The 17,088-nt window shown below is 41.7% G+C and overlaps 1 protein-coding gene across 1 annotated transcript in view; it reads left to right on the plus strand.

The window, feature by feature from the left end:
• Positions 1 to 14,702, plus strand: part of DZIP1 (DAZ interacting zinc finger protein 1) — a 52,350-nt gene extending 37,648 nt beyond the window's left edge. The window contains exons 14-21 of the mRNA XM_090258824.1: positions 3,345 to 3,487; positions 6,066 to 6,228; positions 6,451 to 6,580; positions 7,174 to 7,227; positions 8,529 to 8,728; positions 9,886 to 10,016; positions 11,691 to 11,865; positions 13,959 to 14,702. Coding sequence (XP_090114950.1) covers positions 3,345 to 3,487; positions 6,066 to 6,228; positions 6,451 to 6,580; positions 7,174 to 7,227; positions 8,529 to 8,728; positions 9,886 to 10,016; positions 11,691 to 11,865; positions 13,959 to 14,035 — 1,073 coding nt within the window. The 3' untranslated portion in view covers positions 14,036 to 14,702. The remainder of the gene's footprint in view (positions 1 to 3,344; positions 3,488 to 6,065; positions 6,229 to 6,450; positions 6,581 to 7,173; positions 7,228 to 8,528; positions 8,729 to 9,885; positions 10,017 to 11,690; positions 11,866 to 13,958) is intronic.
• Positions 14,703 to 17,088: the final 2,386 nt, after the last annotated feature.

Below are 17,088 nucleotides of genomic sequence, written 5' to 3' on the forward strand. Positions count from 1 at the left end.
AGGAAGAGCAGTAAAATTATATATTCTAATACGTGAAGTCTTTAATATCTGTTAGAAGTTCTTCTGTGTTCTCTAGACTTCTTTCTGAAAATTTTTAACAAGGCTACAAAGTGAGAAGTGACTAAATCAGGCATATCCATAACTATATGATGTATATTTTCGTCTTACTCTCAAGTAACATGCTTTCTCTTTCTTACATATCATTTTCTGAGGTCTGGAACACAACATCTTATTCTCTGAAGAATTCATGAAATGTGTCAGGAGGTTCATTAAAAAGGTCCAAAACTTTGAAACTGGAGCCTTGGGTCTTATAGTTCACATTCATTTAAAAAAAAACAAAACAGCTAGGTTCCAAGAGGGATCCTGATTGGTCCACCATCACCTCTTCAGTTCCAGGTTCCACCCACTGCATCCTTCTGTCTGTGTTCCTTGTAAGAGTTCTTCTACCCAGAAAACATGGGGCATGAGTTTGGGGTCACTGACAGCAAACACCGTCGTTGGTTGTGGCCACATTTGGAGAGTCGGAGAGGGAGAGAATCTTTGCTGCCGTCCTCGGGTTCATACACAGCTCTAGTGGGAGGAAGTACTGAGGACCATCAAAAACACCCAGAGTCCAAACGCACCATTACAGAAACAGTGACCACATCCTTCCAGTGCCTCTGCAGACCCAGCAGATTAATTGCCACCTATAAATTCCTCAGCCTGTGCTCACATTTTGCAGATAATGCCTGTGCAGCGGTTTGCAAAGCGAGGGCTGTTACCTAGAAGCAACTCATCGAGAAGACTGTTTCTGCACCCTTGCCTGCTCACGGTTGCGTAGAAACGTACTTGGTCTGGCTGTGTATAAGGGGTTAGAACGTGAGGACCTGGAGGTGGTGTTAGGGGCCATTTTATTATTCAGAAACTTGGAACGGGGATTGGGCGCTTGCTCCAAGTCATTGGATGAACTCCTGACAGGGCTGGCGTGAAGTCCAGGTTTTCTGCTTTCCACAGTTTAGAACAAAGACCCAAGCGATGGGGAGGGACAGGCTGGTTCGGGCTCTCTGTAGGACTGGCTGGCGGCCTCAGGGGAAGTCTCCTCATCTCTGGTTTTGGTGTCCTCTTGGGAAAAAGGACGAGCTTCCTTACCTCATGACAAAAGTCCCTCCCAACTCAGAAATTCTGCTTTTGGTTTTCACTATTCGTTTTGTGCTACAATTATTTGCTTACCACAAATGCCGGGTCGTACGTCCGATAGAACTGATCACGTGTAGGCGATCGTGCGTTGGCCGTCGGCTTTCATAAGCTTTCAGCTTTGTGATTAGAGGCAGTGCTGATATCTAGAAAGTTTTGTTTCGTTGATCTTGGTGAGCAGTACATGCTTTAACTGAAATCTTCAGCTGTTGTTGGTTTTCAAGTGATTGATTCCATCTTGACCTAAAAACTTGATCGTTCTTGATTCTTCTTGTTTTTCCTGTCCACTCGCCATCCTTCCATTGGCCAGCTTCCGCTTGGTAAGAATCTCTCCATCCAAGGGCTTCCTAATTACTCACAAAAGGCTTTCCAAAGCAACTGCCAACATAGGTAGTGAATTCGAGGAGAGCAGGAAATGTGGGATCTGTGGTCAATTGGGGAAACTAAGTCACCAAAAGGAACCCGGCATCATGGTTGAGGGTGGACCTGGATCAATCAACAAATGAGTTCCGTCACTGCTATCCAAGACCTTAAGGCTCTCCTAAACTGTGATCAAGGCATTCTTGGCAACACTTGACCCTTGCATGTCCCCTTATGTCCTGGGGCAGACAGGGCCCAGATCTTTTCTTCAGGATATGCTTCTGTGTAGCTCCTTTTGTGTCCCAGATACTGGCCAAAAAAATAATCTCTGCATAATCACGACAGGACATGTTTGTATTTCGGTGGTAGCACCATGACTTCCAGACTGTCTCTTGGTACCTGTTTTTATTTTTAGCCCTAGAAAGTTGTAGACTCGGTAACCAATTATCAGCCAAAGTTAGCGATGGCTGTGGGTGAGCCCTCTAGATTATGATGTATTGTCAGGTTCTAGGGCAGAAGTATTTTGGGTGGTGATTTCAGAATACTGGAAAACATTGGTTGGGAAAACAGCAGCATAAGTGCCGAGAGTGTAACATTTAAGATGACTTCTGGCTTTTAATCATAATGTAATCATATAAAATTTTATCATTTTGATTTAGCAACCCGCAGTTGCAAAGTATAGAAAAGCATCATCACGCAGGCTATTTCCTCCTATATAAGGTACAAATAGGAATTTGACCCATTTTGCTGTCAGCAAAACTGTTTACTCCTGAACAGAGTCTTCACTACTAGAATTGAACTAGCATTTAGAAAACATCTTAACCAAAGGCATTTTGTTTAAGGTCTACAAATCCAGATGCTGTGGGTACCTCAAAATGCCACCCAGGGGGAAATGGAGTATCTACAGTCCCAGACCCCGGCAATGGCATTCGGTGCCACCCTTGTTAGGTGAAATGCCCCTGTTCAGAGATTCGAAGGTTAGACTCCAAAGTGATAGTGCTGTTGTGTTCTCCCAGATCTGCCTTGGGACCATCACTAAGGGCTGGGACTGCCCGGCAGTGGGTCTCTTCCATTAAGCGTTCAGTTTCCTTTGACAGAAGGGTTCTGTTCTTCAAGGTCAGGTGATTACACCCTTTTTGGAAGTCTCTTGAACTAGACATTTTTTAGTGGGAGAATGAAAGAGGAATGGGGAAGGAAAAGTTAGAAGAGACTGGCCTATTAATTTTTGTTTTCTATTTTGGGTTCTTTTAAACAAAGTAGACTTACTTTTCCTAAAACTTCTGTTGACCTCTTTTTCGTTTTGGTAAATATTTTAAGAGGGATAATTTCACATTTTGGAATTTTATATAAACTCAACTTCTACTAAACTTACTATATAAAAACTAACTTATTTAAAATAAATGGAGCTTTTTCTTTATAAAATGATACATAAATTCTAACTGAATTTAGGAGAAATGAATTCTTCAGGAGTAGTAAAATAATTTCAGAATAAAGCGTTAAACTTCTGAATAACTTTTTTCCCATCGTGCTTCTTTAGAGACACATTTCTTGCCTTATTTATCTGGCTGTAATTCGGTTAAGTGATTAAGAAAGTCTTTAAAGACATTTGAAGTGTAGAAGCCAACTTAAGAAAATTTTAAAAGCCACGGTACTTACGCAATATATATTGTGCTGAGTGACCAAAATATCCAAAAACTGAAAAGATTATGAATGCTTGCTTGCTTTTTAAAAGTTGTGTTTCATCATTTTCTACTTAGAGACTTAATGTATTTGTTTTTGTTTTTAACACATTTTTCAAAACCTTATTTCAGGAAGGGAAAATGAACATAAGTTAAATAACAGTAAGAACCATTTCAGGAAAGCTTTGAAGAATAACCCCTCTCTCACTAAGAAAATAAGAACCATCTTGGAGCAGAGTTTGGTGCGGAAATTGGAGACCTTAGGGATTCATGCAGTAAGTACATTCACTTTTGGAATATTTGCTGGTTTTATTTTGTTTTGTTTTCTAAATATGAAAGAATCAGAGAAGAGAAAAAGGCTTGTCAGTCCTGTCCACGTTAGGAGACCGGAGTTGTTAATGTATGTTAATAATTTAAACATAGAAACAAATCTCTGAGGTACGTGACCATATTATCTCCGTTTTACAGAGGAGTCCAGGGTCTTGCATCGGGTCGCACAGCCAGTCGTGAAGGAGCCAGGGTTGGCATCTAGGCACTGCAGTGCTGCCTGCATTGTGCTGTTCAGGCCAGATTGTTGCCTATTACAGCATCAGCCCTTAAGCCATACTTGCTATATGAATGGGTGAATGAATTCTGTTTCATGCTTTTGACAGATTGAATAATTCCAGTATAACATGGGTAGGTAGATAAGTATAGATATATTCTTTGCTTTTTACATTTTTTATTGACATACATAAAATACATAAATCTTAAGAGAGCAACTTGAATTTATTTACCTATATATGTATTTGGCTGCATATGCACGTGTGCATATATATTCTTATATGTAAAAGTACAGGGGTGGGCAAAAGTAGATTTACAGTTAATATGGAAAACAATACAATGATTAATAAATAATACAAGAGTAAACTGTGTTTTGCATACTCACAGCTGTAAACCTACTTCTGTCCACCCATGTGTGTGCGTACATGTGTGTGTTGCATACGTGTGTACAGGCACATGCACTGCACATGTGTTGTATACATGCGTTGTGTGAGAATGTGATGTTTGCGTAAATAGGTCTGTGTACACATCTGTATACATGTGCATGCAGATGTGTATATAGGTGTACATGTGCGTGCACATATGTATTCCTGTGTGTACACATATACGTGTGTGTAAGGGTTTGTATACATGTGTCTCTTGAGTTTGTGTATGTGTATGCACATGTATGATCTGTAACTACCACCCAGATCAAGAGATTGATCATTTTCAATACGCTAGAAGATACTCTCTTGCCTTTCCTTAGTGAATATCACCCCTTATTCTTCAACAAGGGATAATGGCTGTTCTGACTTAAGTTCCCTTGTTCTTGAACCTCATATGAATGAAATCACACATCATGTAGCATTTTGTAGATGACTTCTTTTGCTTACAATTTTGTCTGTAAGATTCATATCTCTCGTTTCATTTAGCAGAGGTTTCTTTTATCAGGGCTTTAACAATTAAGTTTGGAAACAATAACTCAGATATCTAATCTTATTTCTGGTTGGATCAGTTGTCCCAAAATTATTTGCTGAATAATCCGTTCTTCCCCCACTTATTTGAAATGGCACTTTTATCATATATGAAATTCCTATATGCATTTGGGTTTTTTTTAGACTTTCATCTGTATTATCCTGCTTTTTTGTATTCCTTTGCAATAGCTTTGTCCTGTATTTTAATATCTACTATAGGCCATTCCTTCTTTGTTAGTCTTCTTACTTCAAAAAATTCCTGTCAGTTCTTCCTTATTCTTTTCCCAGTGAACTTCAGAAGCAGCTTCCGCAGTTCCAGAATAACCCCTTTTGGGATTCTGATGGGAATTGTCCTAAATTTAGTATACTGATTAGGAAGAATTGACATCAGCACAGTATTGGGTATTTCCATTCAGCTACAGGGTATAGGATGATAGGCAGGGAACAGCTGTTCATGCGGACAGGGGGTAGATCCACGAGGATCCATTGTAGGACGTGCAGTGAAGGAACATAAGAGGGGCTAGAATAACTGAGGTCAGAGAAAAGTTCTTGGGGGCGGCACTTGGTTTGATGGTGGTGATTTCTATGCAGGGCAACTGGGCGGATTGTGGGGCCACTTCCTGTAACCAGAAACACTGGCAGGGAGATGGGAGCCCGTACGGCACTTGTTCCTGAACGAACAGCCCTCTAACTACTGTTTTTCTGTCATCAGATCCAAGTGAATTTTCTCAGATTACCTTATGAATTATACTATTTTCATCATTGAAAGCCTCCGATGACCTTCTTTTACTTGTGGAATAAGCCTTAAGCTTTTCATTTTGGCACTCCGTCTCCTCCTCTGCTCCTCACCCATTCCTTTGCAGCATTAGCCGCTGTCCAGTGCCTTGACTACTTCTGCCTCATTACCTGCCTTTCCTACACGGTGCCCCTACCCACCTGCAACACTCCTTTGTTTCTATTTGTGGGACTCCACCCATCCTTCAGAGCACAGTGCGGTCTTCCCCGTTAGCCTTCTCCGGCCACTGGGACCTTCGATCGCCTCTCTCTGCGGAACTCCTTCAGCCCGTGTGGATGCATTTGGTCCTTAGTACACAACTTGCATTGTTGGTTAATCGGTCACATACAATCACATGTGTGTTCTGTGCATTCACGGCCTGGGTACTGCTAACCACTCATAGACAATCATCATATGCCTTATATGTTCCTTCTGGGGCCCACACAGTGTGTTATATAGTGGGGCGCCCTCCATCTCACATGCGCAGTAAGGAGGAAAAGTTAGCACAGTTAATGCTGACAAATGTACATGAAATGAAACACATCCAGGGTAACTGATTGACTTAACATTTTATTCCTTCAGGATACACGCGGTATTTCCAATGATCAATTCCATCGAGTGCTAAGAACTATGGAATCAAAAAGACGTGATCTAGAAAGACAGATACCTAACTTTCAACAAATTCGAGAATCCCTGGAACATCAGGTCAGCTGCAAAGTTGAGGAGAGAATGTCACTGTCTTCAGGTAAGCCTGTCAGGAACTGCCATTTCATTTCTGTAGATGGAAGTGAAATTGAACCACCTTTTTATAATTTTAAATGGTTCACAAACTTTGGCACTTAATTTTACTGTTTGAACCGTTAAGTGTTGTTGGCGTTTTTTATTTTGTTTTTATATTTAAAAAACCCTGTAGTCTTTCTCCTGCTTTTCATGCAGTGAAGACTCATGAATGACACTATTATTCCAGATAGGAACAGTGCTTCTCAAATGGATACCTTTTCAACTGGAGAAATAGTCAAAGCAATACAACTTCCTCCCAAAAGCAGAAAATTGGTTAAACAAAGACCTGTTTTCACTGACCGACCATCTGTTCCAAAGTGAGTATTTTCCAGCCCTAATTTTTTTCTTTTATAAGTGTTTATCTTAGTCAGCTAAGGCTGCCCTAAAAAATACCGTGGACCAGGTGGTTTAAACAATGAAGATTGATTTTCTCACACTTCTGGATAATGGACGTCCCAGGTCAGAGTGCCAGCCCGGTCACTGAGAGTTCTCTTCCGAGGCCAGAGGGTGGCTGCCTTCTGGCTGCCCTCACCTGGCAGAAAGAGTGAGATCTGGTCTCTCTTTGTTTTATTATAAGGACACTAATCCCCTCATGGGGGCCCCACCCTCATGACCTCAAAACTGATTTCCTCCCAAAGTCCCCATCTCTAGATATCATCACTTCGAGGGGTTAGGGCTTCAATATATGATTTTAGAGGGAGGCAGACATTTAGCCCACAACAATGTTTAACCCCACAGAGAATCACAGTTGCAATTTCTACCCCATCTCTTGTTCGTACTTGGAGAATCTTCTTGTTGCTCAACCTCTTTAATATACATTAAAAACAAAAATCACCAATTCTATAGAAATTTATATTAACTTACATTATTTACTCATGCTGCTTAGAAATAGTTTTCTGTTGTCTTTTAGAATTAAGAAAAATATCAAAGAAGATAATTTTCCCAGAAAGTCTTCCACTATTACGTGAGTACCTGGGAGGGGGGAGGTCACTTCAAAAATTCTTTTCTCTGAACAGTCCTTTCATTGTAAATTAATGTGCTCATATGGTTAACTCAAGTCCTAATTATTAAATGTCATAATTAATTTGCTAGTCCTTTGTGACATTTGTTTCCTTTTTAAATATTACATAACTTAATAGTACTTATCACATTGTGCCCTCCATTAAGAAGGGGGACCACCCTGAGTCATCTCCATGATCCCTTTCAGTGTCTAGTAATTTTCAATATCCTGATAAATTCTAGGAATGACGTTGACTTTAAATGGCTAAAGCCTTGCTGGTGTGGTCAGACAATACTTTAGAATTCTAAGGCTCTCTCAGGACACTAAGAATCCTAGCTCAGTCGCTCATCGACTGTGTACCACTGATTCAGGTGCTAACGAGTTTTAAGCCTCAGTTTTCTTATCTGTAAGGTGGGATGATGCTGCCTTTGGCACAGGATAGTTTTATAATTTAGTAAGAACATATGAAAAGGGCTTGACCTCAGTGGTTGGCATTCAATAAATTATAGGTATATTATAGTTATTAATTATGAGTCAAACTAATTTTATAATTAAATTTCATCATTATTGACTTAGTCAAGAGATATTGATACTATAAATCTTTTCATTGAGGCCTTATGTGTGTGTGTATATAGTAGAGACAGCAGAAATATAATATAGTAGAGACAATATAAATAATGATTCACCCTTCACAAGCACTTTTCATGGGAAGAGCTTTATTTCATGGGACATAGTACAACCAAACGATGGCTGAAATCTTAAGTGCTCTGTGAATATTTTTTAAATGAATGAACACTGCTCTGAACTTGTATTTCACTTTAAAATGGGGTGATACTTCATGTGATAATATCAGAAACGAGATTGTAAAAGCACTTCTGAAGGAGCAGTGTAAAGATAAGTTATAAATAATGACACTATTTTAAAAGGTGGAGTCGTTTTTATTGCCGAAAATACTTTTCCCCACTGAGAAATAGTTTTCTTAGGTGTGTGAAAACCGAGAAAGTTAAGAATATACAAGTTTGGGTTTAGAGGAGAAACGTCACACTGGCAGCAGGTCTGGGTTCGAAGTGACTCTTCAGCCTTTTGCTAAATCCTGCGCCTGGCCGCCACCTTGCTCTGTGACCACATTGGCGTTTGTTAAACTTGGGAATTTCCTGAGAAAGTCCCTACCACTTGAAGAGGCCTGCCATTGGTAAATCCTGAAACATAGGAAAACAGTGCCCCTGTTTGGGTTTTGACCCCTGTTTGGGTTTTGATTTGTTTAGGACGCCTCCCTTTAGCTCAGAGGAAGAGCTGGATGCCGGCGACCTCATCCAGGCTTACACGTCCCCAGACTTGCCTCTCAGGCAGCCATCCAAAGGCAACAAGGGAGGCTTTGGAAGGAAGACTGTCAAAAGTGACACTGACTGGACCGAAGGAAGTGAAATCGAATTCGAGGACTGTGACATTTCTCCCAAGCCCACAGGTGAGCTCTGACCACTGAAAATCGTTTGGGAAATTGTGTTTCGGGCAGTGGTTCCCGACCAGAGGCGCAGCGCACTGGCCGTCTGAGCTGGAACTTGTGTGGGGAGAGAGGACGGGGCTTCTGCAAAGGCTGCTGCTCCCCAGGACCATAGGCGAGGCTTAGCCACGCATTGCTGTTCAAGTGGAAGGAGGAGGAGGAGGAGGAGGAGGAGGAGTGCCCAGGTGCATTCATTTCCTAGGGCTGCATCGGCTCAAACAAAAGAAATATCTCGTCTGGAAGGTCGAAGCCAAGGCTGGTAGGGTGGGTTCCTTCTGGAGGTCGTAGGGACCTGTCCTGTGTCTCTGTTCTTGGCTTGTAGATGGCCGTCTTCCCAAGTTACATTACTCCAACTTCCCTCAGGGAGTGTATCTGTGTCCAGGTGTCCCATTTTTGTAAGGGCACCTGTCATGTCGGACTAGGGCTCACCCTAATGACCTCAGTTGAACTTGACTGTCTCTTTAAAGGCCCTGTCTCTAAATAAGGCCACATTCTGAGACCCTGGGATTTGGAAACAGAATTCAACCCATAAAATTGGGTGATGATGAGAATCTCTTCTACTACGTCCTGCTGCCCCTCAAAGATGGGGCCATTCTAAAGGGAATAAGGTCCAAGTCTGTGCTGTTCACTTGCTGAAGAGAAGTGCTGCTCTAAGTTCATTTTTTTTTTAATTCTGTTTAATTTTTAAAATATTTTAACCATATCCGATATAATTAATTTATTGTATATAATCTGTGTATGTATGTATTTATATAATTGTGTAAAATACAACTAATTCATTTAATGAATTAGTTTTTGAAAATACCCGTATATATATTCCATTCACGCACATTACCTCACTGTAATGGAAGTTTCCGATCATTACTTATGAATGAGACCATCCCCTTTTGATTTAAAATGAAAATTTTACTGCTTCTAGTCTAGAGGACCATATTTTTCAAGGAATCCTAAGTACTAAATGTAACATTTTAACCCCCAAAATACACTAGTTGAGTTTATTTCAATAGTACCTAATTATTTGCAAAGCTTAGACTCCTTCAGAGTTGCTTGTTGGGTTATTTTGGAACTGAAGATAGATACAGGTTTTTTAAAACTTTTCCTGTTTTCTGTCGGTCATATAGGAACCTCCATTAAAACATTAACTGAAAAAGTTGAAAAGACGATTTCAAATCAAAGAACTGTGAGTAGGCCGGCCGGCGGAATTAATGTTGCTGAGGCGTTCATCAGAAGAGATTTCAAAGAAGAACTGAAGGTGAGATCACTTTTACTTGCTAAATATACACAAGGAATTTCATTTTTTAATGACTACATCTTAATTTTATTTTTCATAGTGTGGAGGCTGAGACTTTTACCTTTGCTTGTTTTCAATATCGCCTTCCTTCCTATCCCGTAGAGAATCAAAGATGCAGGGGTGATAACTGGTAATAATTCGCCATCTGCTTAGGCTTCATGGGCTTTCAGAAGCCTGCCCTGGATGGTATCTGATGCTTACAGATATTGGATGATTTGTACATGGACACTTGTTTTCTTTTATTCTTGTTTATTCTATTACGGTTGTCCCGATTTTCCCCTTTGCCCTCCTCCATCCCACCCATCCCCCGTTCCCACAGCCCATCCCCACCCCGCTGTCCGTGTCCATGGGTCATTCATACATGTTCTTTGACTACTCCCTTCCCCGTCTTTCCACCATCCCCGCCTCCTTTCCTCTGGCAGCTGTCAGTCTGTTTCATGTTTCCACGCCTCTGGTTCTGTTTTGCTCATTAGTTTTATTTTGTTCACTAGATTTCTCTTGTAAGTGAGATCATACGGTATTTGTCTTTCGCTGCCTGGCTTTAATGTTCTCCAGTTCCATCCATGCTGTTACAGAGGGTAGGAGTTCCTTCTTTCTTTCTGCAACGTAGTATTCCATTGTGTAAATGTATCACGGTTTTTTGATCCGCTCATCCACTGATGGGCTCTTAGGCTGTTTCCAGCACTTGGCTATTGTAACTAGTGCTTCTATGAACATCGGGGTGTATACATTCTTTTGAATTGGTGTTCCGGGATTCTTAATGGAACTGGGAGACCACCCAGAATCTGGGGCCTCTACATACGAGTCTGGAGACTTTTCTGCTACCACAGTGTGACCTGGGAGTAAAACAGGGATCTTTCAGAGTTTAGCCCAACTTGGTAGTAGTGGGTGGAGAAATCCTTCTGAAAGATGTGTGAGCCGAGCGGATGGCAGAGCCCGAGCCCCAGGGCCTGAGCGGAGGAGGGGCCCTCACACATCCTGAGCGGGTGGGCACCCAGGACATCGCAGCTGCTTCTGGGGGTGGGGATCTCCCTTCACGTTTCTGGGCACAGCTCCTGGGGCTGACAGAGGCTACCAGGGATAGTGGTTTTCTCTCAACTTTTCACTTAGGTTACTTCTTTTCTTGGAATCCACAGCATTGTGTCAAACTGCATGTAATTAGATAGTGCTATTTGTGTTACACAAGGCAAATATAACAAAAAAACATGTATTTCACAGCAAGCTCACATGTCTTCCTTAGAAAGGGCGTGGTAGGCACGCATGCACCTTTCAGTTAGGTTTTAAATGTCATGATCACAGCTAAGGGCTCCAGAGATGGCCTGGCTCCTATTTTAAGGAGCATCCTAACTTTACTTCTAAACTGTAGTGTTTCTGGAGTTTTCTAAATTCATGATTGGTAGAACAGGAAACATGTCAAGAAAGAAAAAGAGGGGTTCCCCTCTGTTTTCAAAACACATATCTCAATCCATTTCATGGCCCCGCAGGAACGACCAGAAGAGGGATCCTCCAAGGTGCCCGGCCGCCTCTCCTTCAGGGTCAGCCGGACTCAGTGAGGCCGACACAGCGGCCCAGGGGCTCCAGCTGGCGCCTCTTCTCTTAAGAAACATTATTCTCCTCGTTTTGTTTTTTCTTTAGTGCTCAGATGTGGATGACGACGACTGGGACATATCATCCTTAGTGGAAGAAAAACCTTTGGGGAAAAAAGATGGGAAGGAGCAAAAAGAGCGTCTGCCTGTGAAGAAGGAATCACATTCTACCCAAGTGCCAACTGCCTGGGGGGCGCCCATCCTTCACGGGCCGAAGGGAGAAGGTCGTTCACTTTGCTGTCTTGCAGAAACTCGGGCCATTTTCTAATTATTTGTGCTTTGTCTATAAATACCTAATGAAAACTCTGCTGATATGTCATCAGACCGAAACACTCCGTTGGCATGACAAAGACCTTGATCCTTTATATTATTTTAGTTAGGACTAAATGTGTACAACTTACTGATTTGTGTATATTTATTATTTTTATTTAATTCCAGGCCTGATCATTAATATTTAAATTTTAGGTTATTTTTTTAAATGCCCATATAAATATATACACTCTTTATGCAGGGGCCCCATAGAAATTAAAATTTACCATCATATACTTAAATGAGGCCATCCATTTGAAATAGGCTTCCTGAATTATTCTGTTTATGTATTAAGTATATTTATTTTCTTCGAAGAAAGATTTCTCTGATGACATTATAGCCAGTGGGATAAATGACAGAAGAAACCATTAGTTGAAATTGGCCCTTGGCTATAAAGCCTTGAGTCTGCGTAAGTCCAGTGACTTAACTCTTGATGCATTCAATTTTTAAAACTAGAAAATGTAATTTATATTCTTCATCAAAGTAACTGCTGCACATGGTGAAAGACCCGTCGGACAGAAGGGCTCCCCCACTGGCAGTGGCGCCTCTGAGGGGCACTTCCCTGCCTGAGTAATGGGGTCACAGCACGGTTTGTAGACTTGTCAGCATCAGACATGAACTGTTAATGCCCTGCTAAGACAGATGGAGATCTGGCTTATTTTCTCTGCCCACTCACCAGTATTTTTGTACCCGTGTTTGTAATTTTTAAATTAACACATGTTCATGGCAACGTTTGCTCTGGCCATTTGCAGGAGTATCTCCCGCCCCCCCCCCCCACTTTGTAAAATGGGCCATTGCTGCCTCTGCCCTTCACTTCACCTTTTCCCTCCACCGCTCTGTCAGCTGCGCCTTTGCTTTCACGCTGTCAAGTCATAAGGTCAACTTCTGTTCTGGAACCATCGTGAAGTTATCTGTGCTATGTCTACGTATCGATCTTAATAGTTAAAAAACCAAAAGGCCGTGTTTGCCATCCAGTGACTCTTATGTTCACAGGGCAGAGAGGTCTCTTTGAATCCATTTCCTTTCTCTTCTGCCAATGCCATGACCTCAAAATAAAAACAAGCACAAGAACAAAAAAGCCTATCTAAAATTAAACTCAAGTGGAATTCAGTGCACCACTCTATTTGCAATGGCTCGAGACAATTTTTAAGCTCACCTACCCTAGAAAATCTATTTTTACCATTTAGTCCCTAGCTGGCTTCTTTAATGGCTTTTTGGTTTTTGTGGGGTATTTTTGTTTGTTTGTTTTTTCTTTTCTTTTTTTTTTTTTTTTTTGGTGTTAAGGGAAACGAATCTTTATTCAAAAGCTTCACAATTTTGGAATAACAGCTTCCCCCAAGAACTAGTCACTTAGGCCTATCAATTAAGACTAAGCTCTCTAACTCTTTAGTTAACAGCTTTAATCACGTAAGCCTATCAATTAATGCTAAGCTCTAAATACCTGGGTCCTCCTATCATTTCCCCGTTAGTTTTTAGTTATCTTCCTTCTGTAGGGCTAGTTTACAAACTAAAACAACCTATAATACAAAAGCTACACAATTCCGGAAGAATGGCAGGCTTCTGCCTCAGAGCCTGTTCCCTCTAGAGCAACCGAAGAATAAACCTGCCCCCCTCTGCCAGGCCAGCCCGATCCTAGGCTGTGCCCAGAGTTCCTTCCCGTCCCAAATCCTGTCCGTTGGGGAACGCAGGCAACTGCAGCACCATCATGCAGGCGTCCTCGAGGACTAGCTGGCTTGTTCATGTGACTCTGCTTTCTTTACCACCTGCTCACTCAGAGTCAGTAACAGGGCTGCACCCTCCCAACCCTGCGCTGGACGCAGGGAAGGAGCGGTGCAGGGCACATGCAAGGGACCCGGAGAGCACCCTAGAGACGGGGCCACTTCGTGGTTGCACTGCCGTGGAGCCCCTGCACAGCTGGGGGAGGTGGGGGTGAAGTGGCAGGTTTTTACATGTGCTTATTTAATCACGGGGCCTCCTCTTCCTCCTCTCTCTACCCCTCCCTCTGCAGGCCTTCAGGATGAGCCAAGCACACTGAAGAGCAGTTTAGTGACGGTGACTGACTGGAGTGACTCGTCAGACGTGTAACTGCAGCCCCACACGTCAGAAGATCCGGTGCCAAGAGTAGTTCAGTGTCGCGGACTGTCAGGGACTTGCCAACACCATGCAAACGCTCCTGCCTTACAGCATTTCCCACAACAACTAGGAAGCCAGCTCAAACGAGGGTCTCTTTACTGGCACCAAATACAGCCCTGAAAAACAGGGTAGCAACAGAATTCTGAAGAATATAAAGCTGCTTAAAAATAGCGTCATGCAGTGTTTTTTCCTCAAGGTGTTTCAGCGTATTTTTTTCCAACTACTTTTTAAGTGAAAAATTTTAATTATAGCAGGTGTTGGGTCTGAGTTAAAACTTTACATCTTTCTTATGTTTGTTATAACATTGGAAGTGTTTTATCATAAAATTCTATTAGTGGAGTCAGTGAAATCTTAAGGGTAGATTGGTTATTTTTCATATAGAAGTTTAGAACTACAAAAATATAGCTAGGCCCATGTTAAATACATTTTCCAGAAGTATCTTTACCATATGCAGCTTTGAGCCATTGTAAGCATGTTGTTATAAAACAATTATTTTAGAAGTACCATTTCTGCAGCATAACCCTTGCCTGGGATGTCTTATGAATAAGATGTAGCTCTTTTTAAGATGGATTCGAGAATTAGTTCTTCCACCTTCTCGAACTAGGTCTTGTTGATCAATAAACCTACCCTGCTCCAAACTCTTATCTGTTGAGTGTTGGTCTCTTTTGAAGCTTTGGGCATGAGGACCTTGGGCCTGTAACAAACAGGAGGCCGGACAGGAGCTAGTGTTCCCGATGGACTGGCCCCCACTCCACCTGCATCATGCCACGTGTCACATTTGGAGTAAGGAAACATCTTTGGATTTCAGTCAGCTGTCTGTGAGATATAAGGACCCTCTCCCCTTTTTTTCCTTAGAGAGTTTAGTAAATTACACCTTTGTTAGCAATATTGAAACATTTATATTTTTCTTCCTCCCTGATCCCTCAAGATGCATGGAGACTCTGAATGGGTGTCATTATGTTCATGGAAATATGGTGGTTTTTCATGAAGTTCGATATGAATCTGTTTTGCTGATAATAGGACACAAATTGGAGACTCTTGATAAGGCTTTGACTGGAATGCCCACACCGCCCAGCTGGCCACTCCTTCCACAGCTCAATTCTTCTACAGCGGTAGCTTCCTAAGTAAACTTTTGCTTGTATTTGCAAAAGAAAAGAGAAATGCATAGACTCCGGATGTCTCCAGAAGGTGCTAAGGAATTCTTGACTTTGGAGGCTGACAAAGCTTCTTGGGAAAAACACTTGGTACATTTCTCACTTACATGGTTCACAGCTGTCTTTCCAGGCGAGGAATGAAGGTTGTTCTCCTGGGAGGTGGCAAAGGAAGAACCTGAAGACCTTTGGGGGGACCTAGAGAACCTGAAGAATTTACCTGAGTCTTACAGGTATTGCAGGCAAATGCCGACGGCAATTATGTGGCTTGGCTTCGAGCAGCCCTGAGGCTAATTAAGATTCAATCTGGAGATTCCTTATGAAATCCCAGCAAAGCAGATTTAAAACAGCCTATATAATCAATTGCTATTCTTGTACTCTTGCACATAACAGACCAAATTTATTGAAACGAGACTTATGCAATGAAGCACTCCTAACTTGGCTCTCTCTGATAAAACAAGAGCTGCTTTAGAGAGAGAAAAAATGTTTCAATGGAAACCGTAATTGTGGATATTATAGTTCAGTTACCTGTCTTTAAATTTTTTTTTCACCTGTGGACTGGACAGGAGCCTGAATTTTTCCAGGGAAAGTCTGGCTGCAGCCCTCTGATCTAGCGTTTCATTTTCGTCCCTTCCTTTGCCCTGGAGTTAATGAGAAAAACTTAACTTTTTCCCTGAGCCTGGCAACTGCGCACTGTAGCTAGACGACACAGTGTAAATGTTGGAGAAATCCTAACAGCTCATGTTATGTAAAACCACGCAGAGCCCACTGAGCACCTGGTGACATCATCAGGGGCATTTGGACCACAGACCAGAGGACTCTGTCAGGTTTTCAGGGCCTGCCTTCACTCCAGCAAAGGAAAGCTCTGAGCCTTTAATCTGGAGGTCCAGCCAGCACCCACCCCTTGCCTTGCCCCTCCCCCCTCCCTTCACAATAAAATATGCCTAAATTCCAGGTGCTCTTAAGAGCGATTTGAGGATTTGAGAATTAGTTCTCCCATCTTCTAGAGCTAGGCTTCTCGGTCAATAAACCTTACCTTGCTCAAAAAATTTTTTAAAGTCACTATTTTAATTGTAAAAGTATGAAAAGATTAAAGATTGAGTCATTCCTGAATTCATATGTGTACGGAGTCCCTCCCCCTTTTTAAAAATGCCCAGGCCGTATTATGAAATACCTCAAAACCTAGGTTAGCTCTATTCTTAAGCATGGCATCGTCAATGGTCAGAAAGTTCATATTTTGCGTTTATTAATACTTTGTGGTACTATCTGTACTCGGTTCCCCAGAAAGTAACACTTTATTTTTTTAAAGTATATTGTGTTGTTATAGTAGTCACAATTTATTTTCCCCTTTGCCCTCTGCCCAGCACCCCCCTTCCCTCCAACAATCCCACCCCCCTTGGTTCATGTCCATGGGTCGTGCATATAAGTTCTTTGGCTTCACCCTTTCCTGTATTATTCTTAACTCCACCCTATTTTGTACCAGCCAATTATGCTTTTTAAACCCTGCACAATATCCCCATTTCTCCCCCTCCCCCCTTCCCAGCTAATAACCCTGCAAGTGATCCCCATACCTAGGATTCTGTTCCTGTTCTGATTTGCTTAGTTGGGTTTTGTTTTTATTTTTCAGATTAATTTTTTTATAGTTCTGAGTTTGTTGTCATTTTATTGCTCATAATTTTGATCTTTTTCTTAAATAAGCCCCTTTAACATTTCATATAATAAGGGTTTGGTGATGATGAACTTCTTTGGCTTTACCTTGTCTGGGAAGCACTTTATTTGCCCTTCCATTCTAAATGATAGCTTTGCTGGATACAGTAGTCTTGGTTGTAGGTCCTTGATTTTCATCACATTGAA

This window comes from Furipterus horrens, unplaced genomic scaffold (assembly GCF_987537825.1).
Source record: "Furipterus horrens unplaced genomic scaffold, mFurHor1.1.pri manual_scaffold_12, whole genome shotgun sequence".
Classification (NCBI taxonomy): domain Eukaryota; kingdom Metazoa; phylum Chordata; class Mammalia; order Chiroptera; family Furipteridae; genus Furipterus; species Furipterus horrens.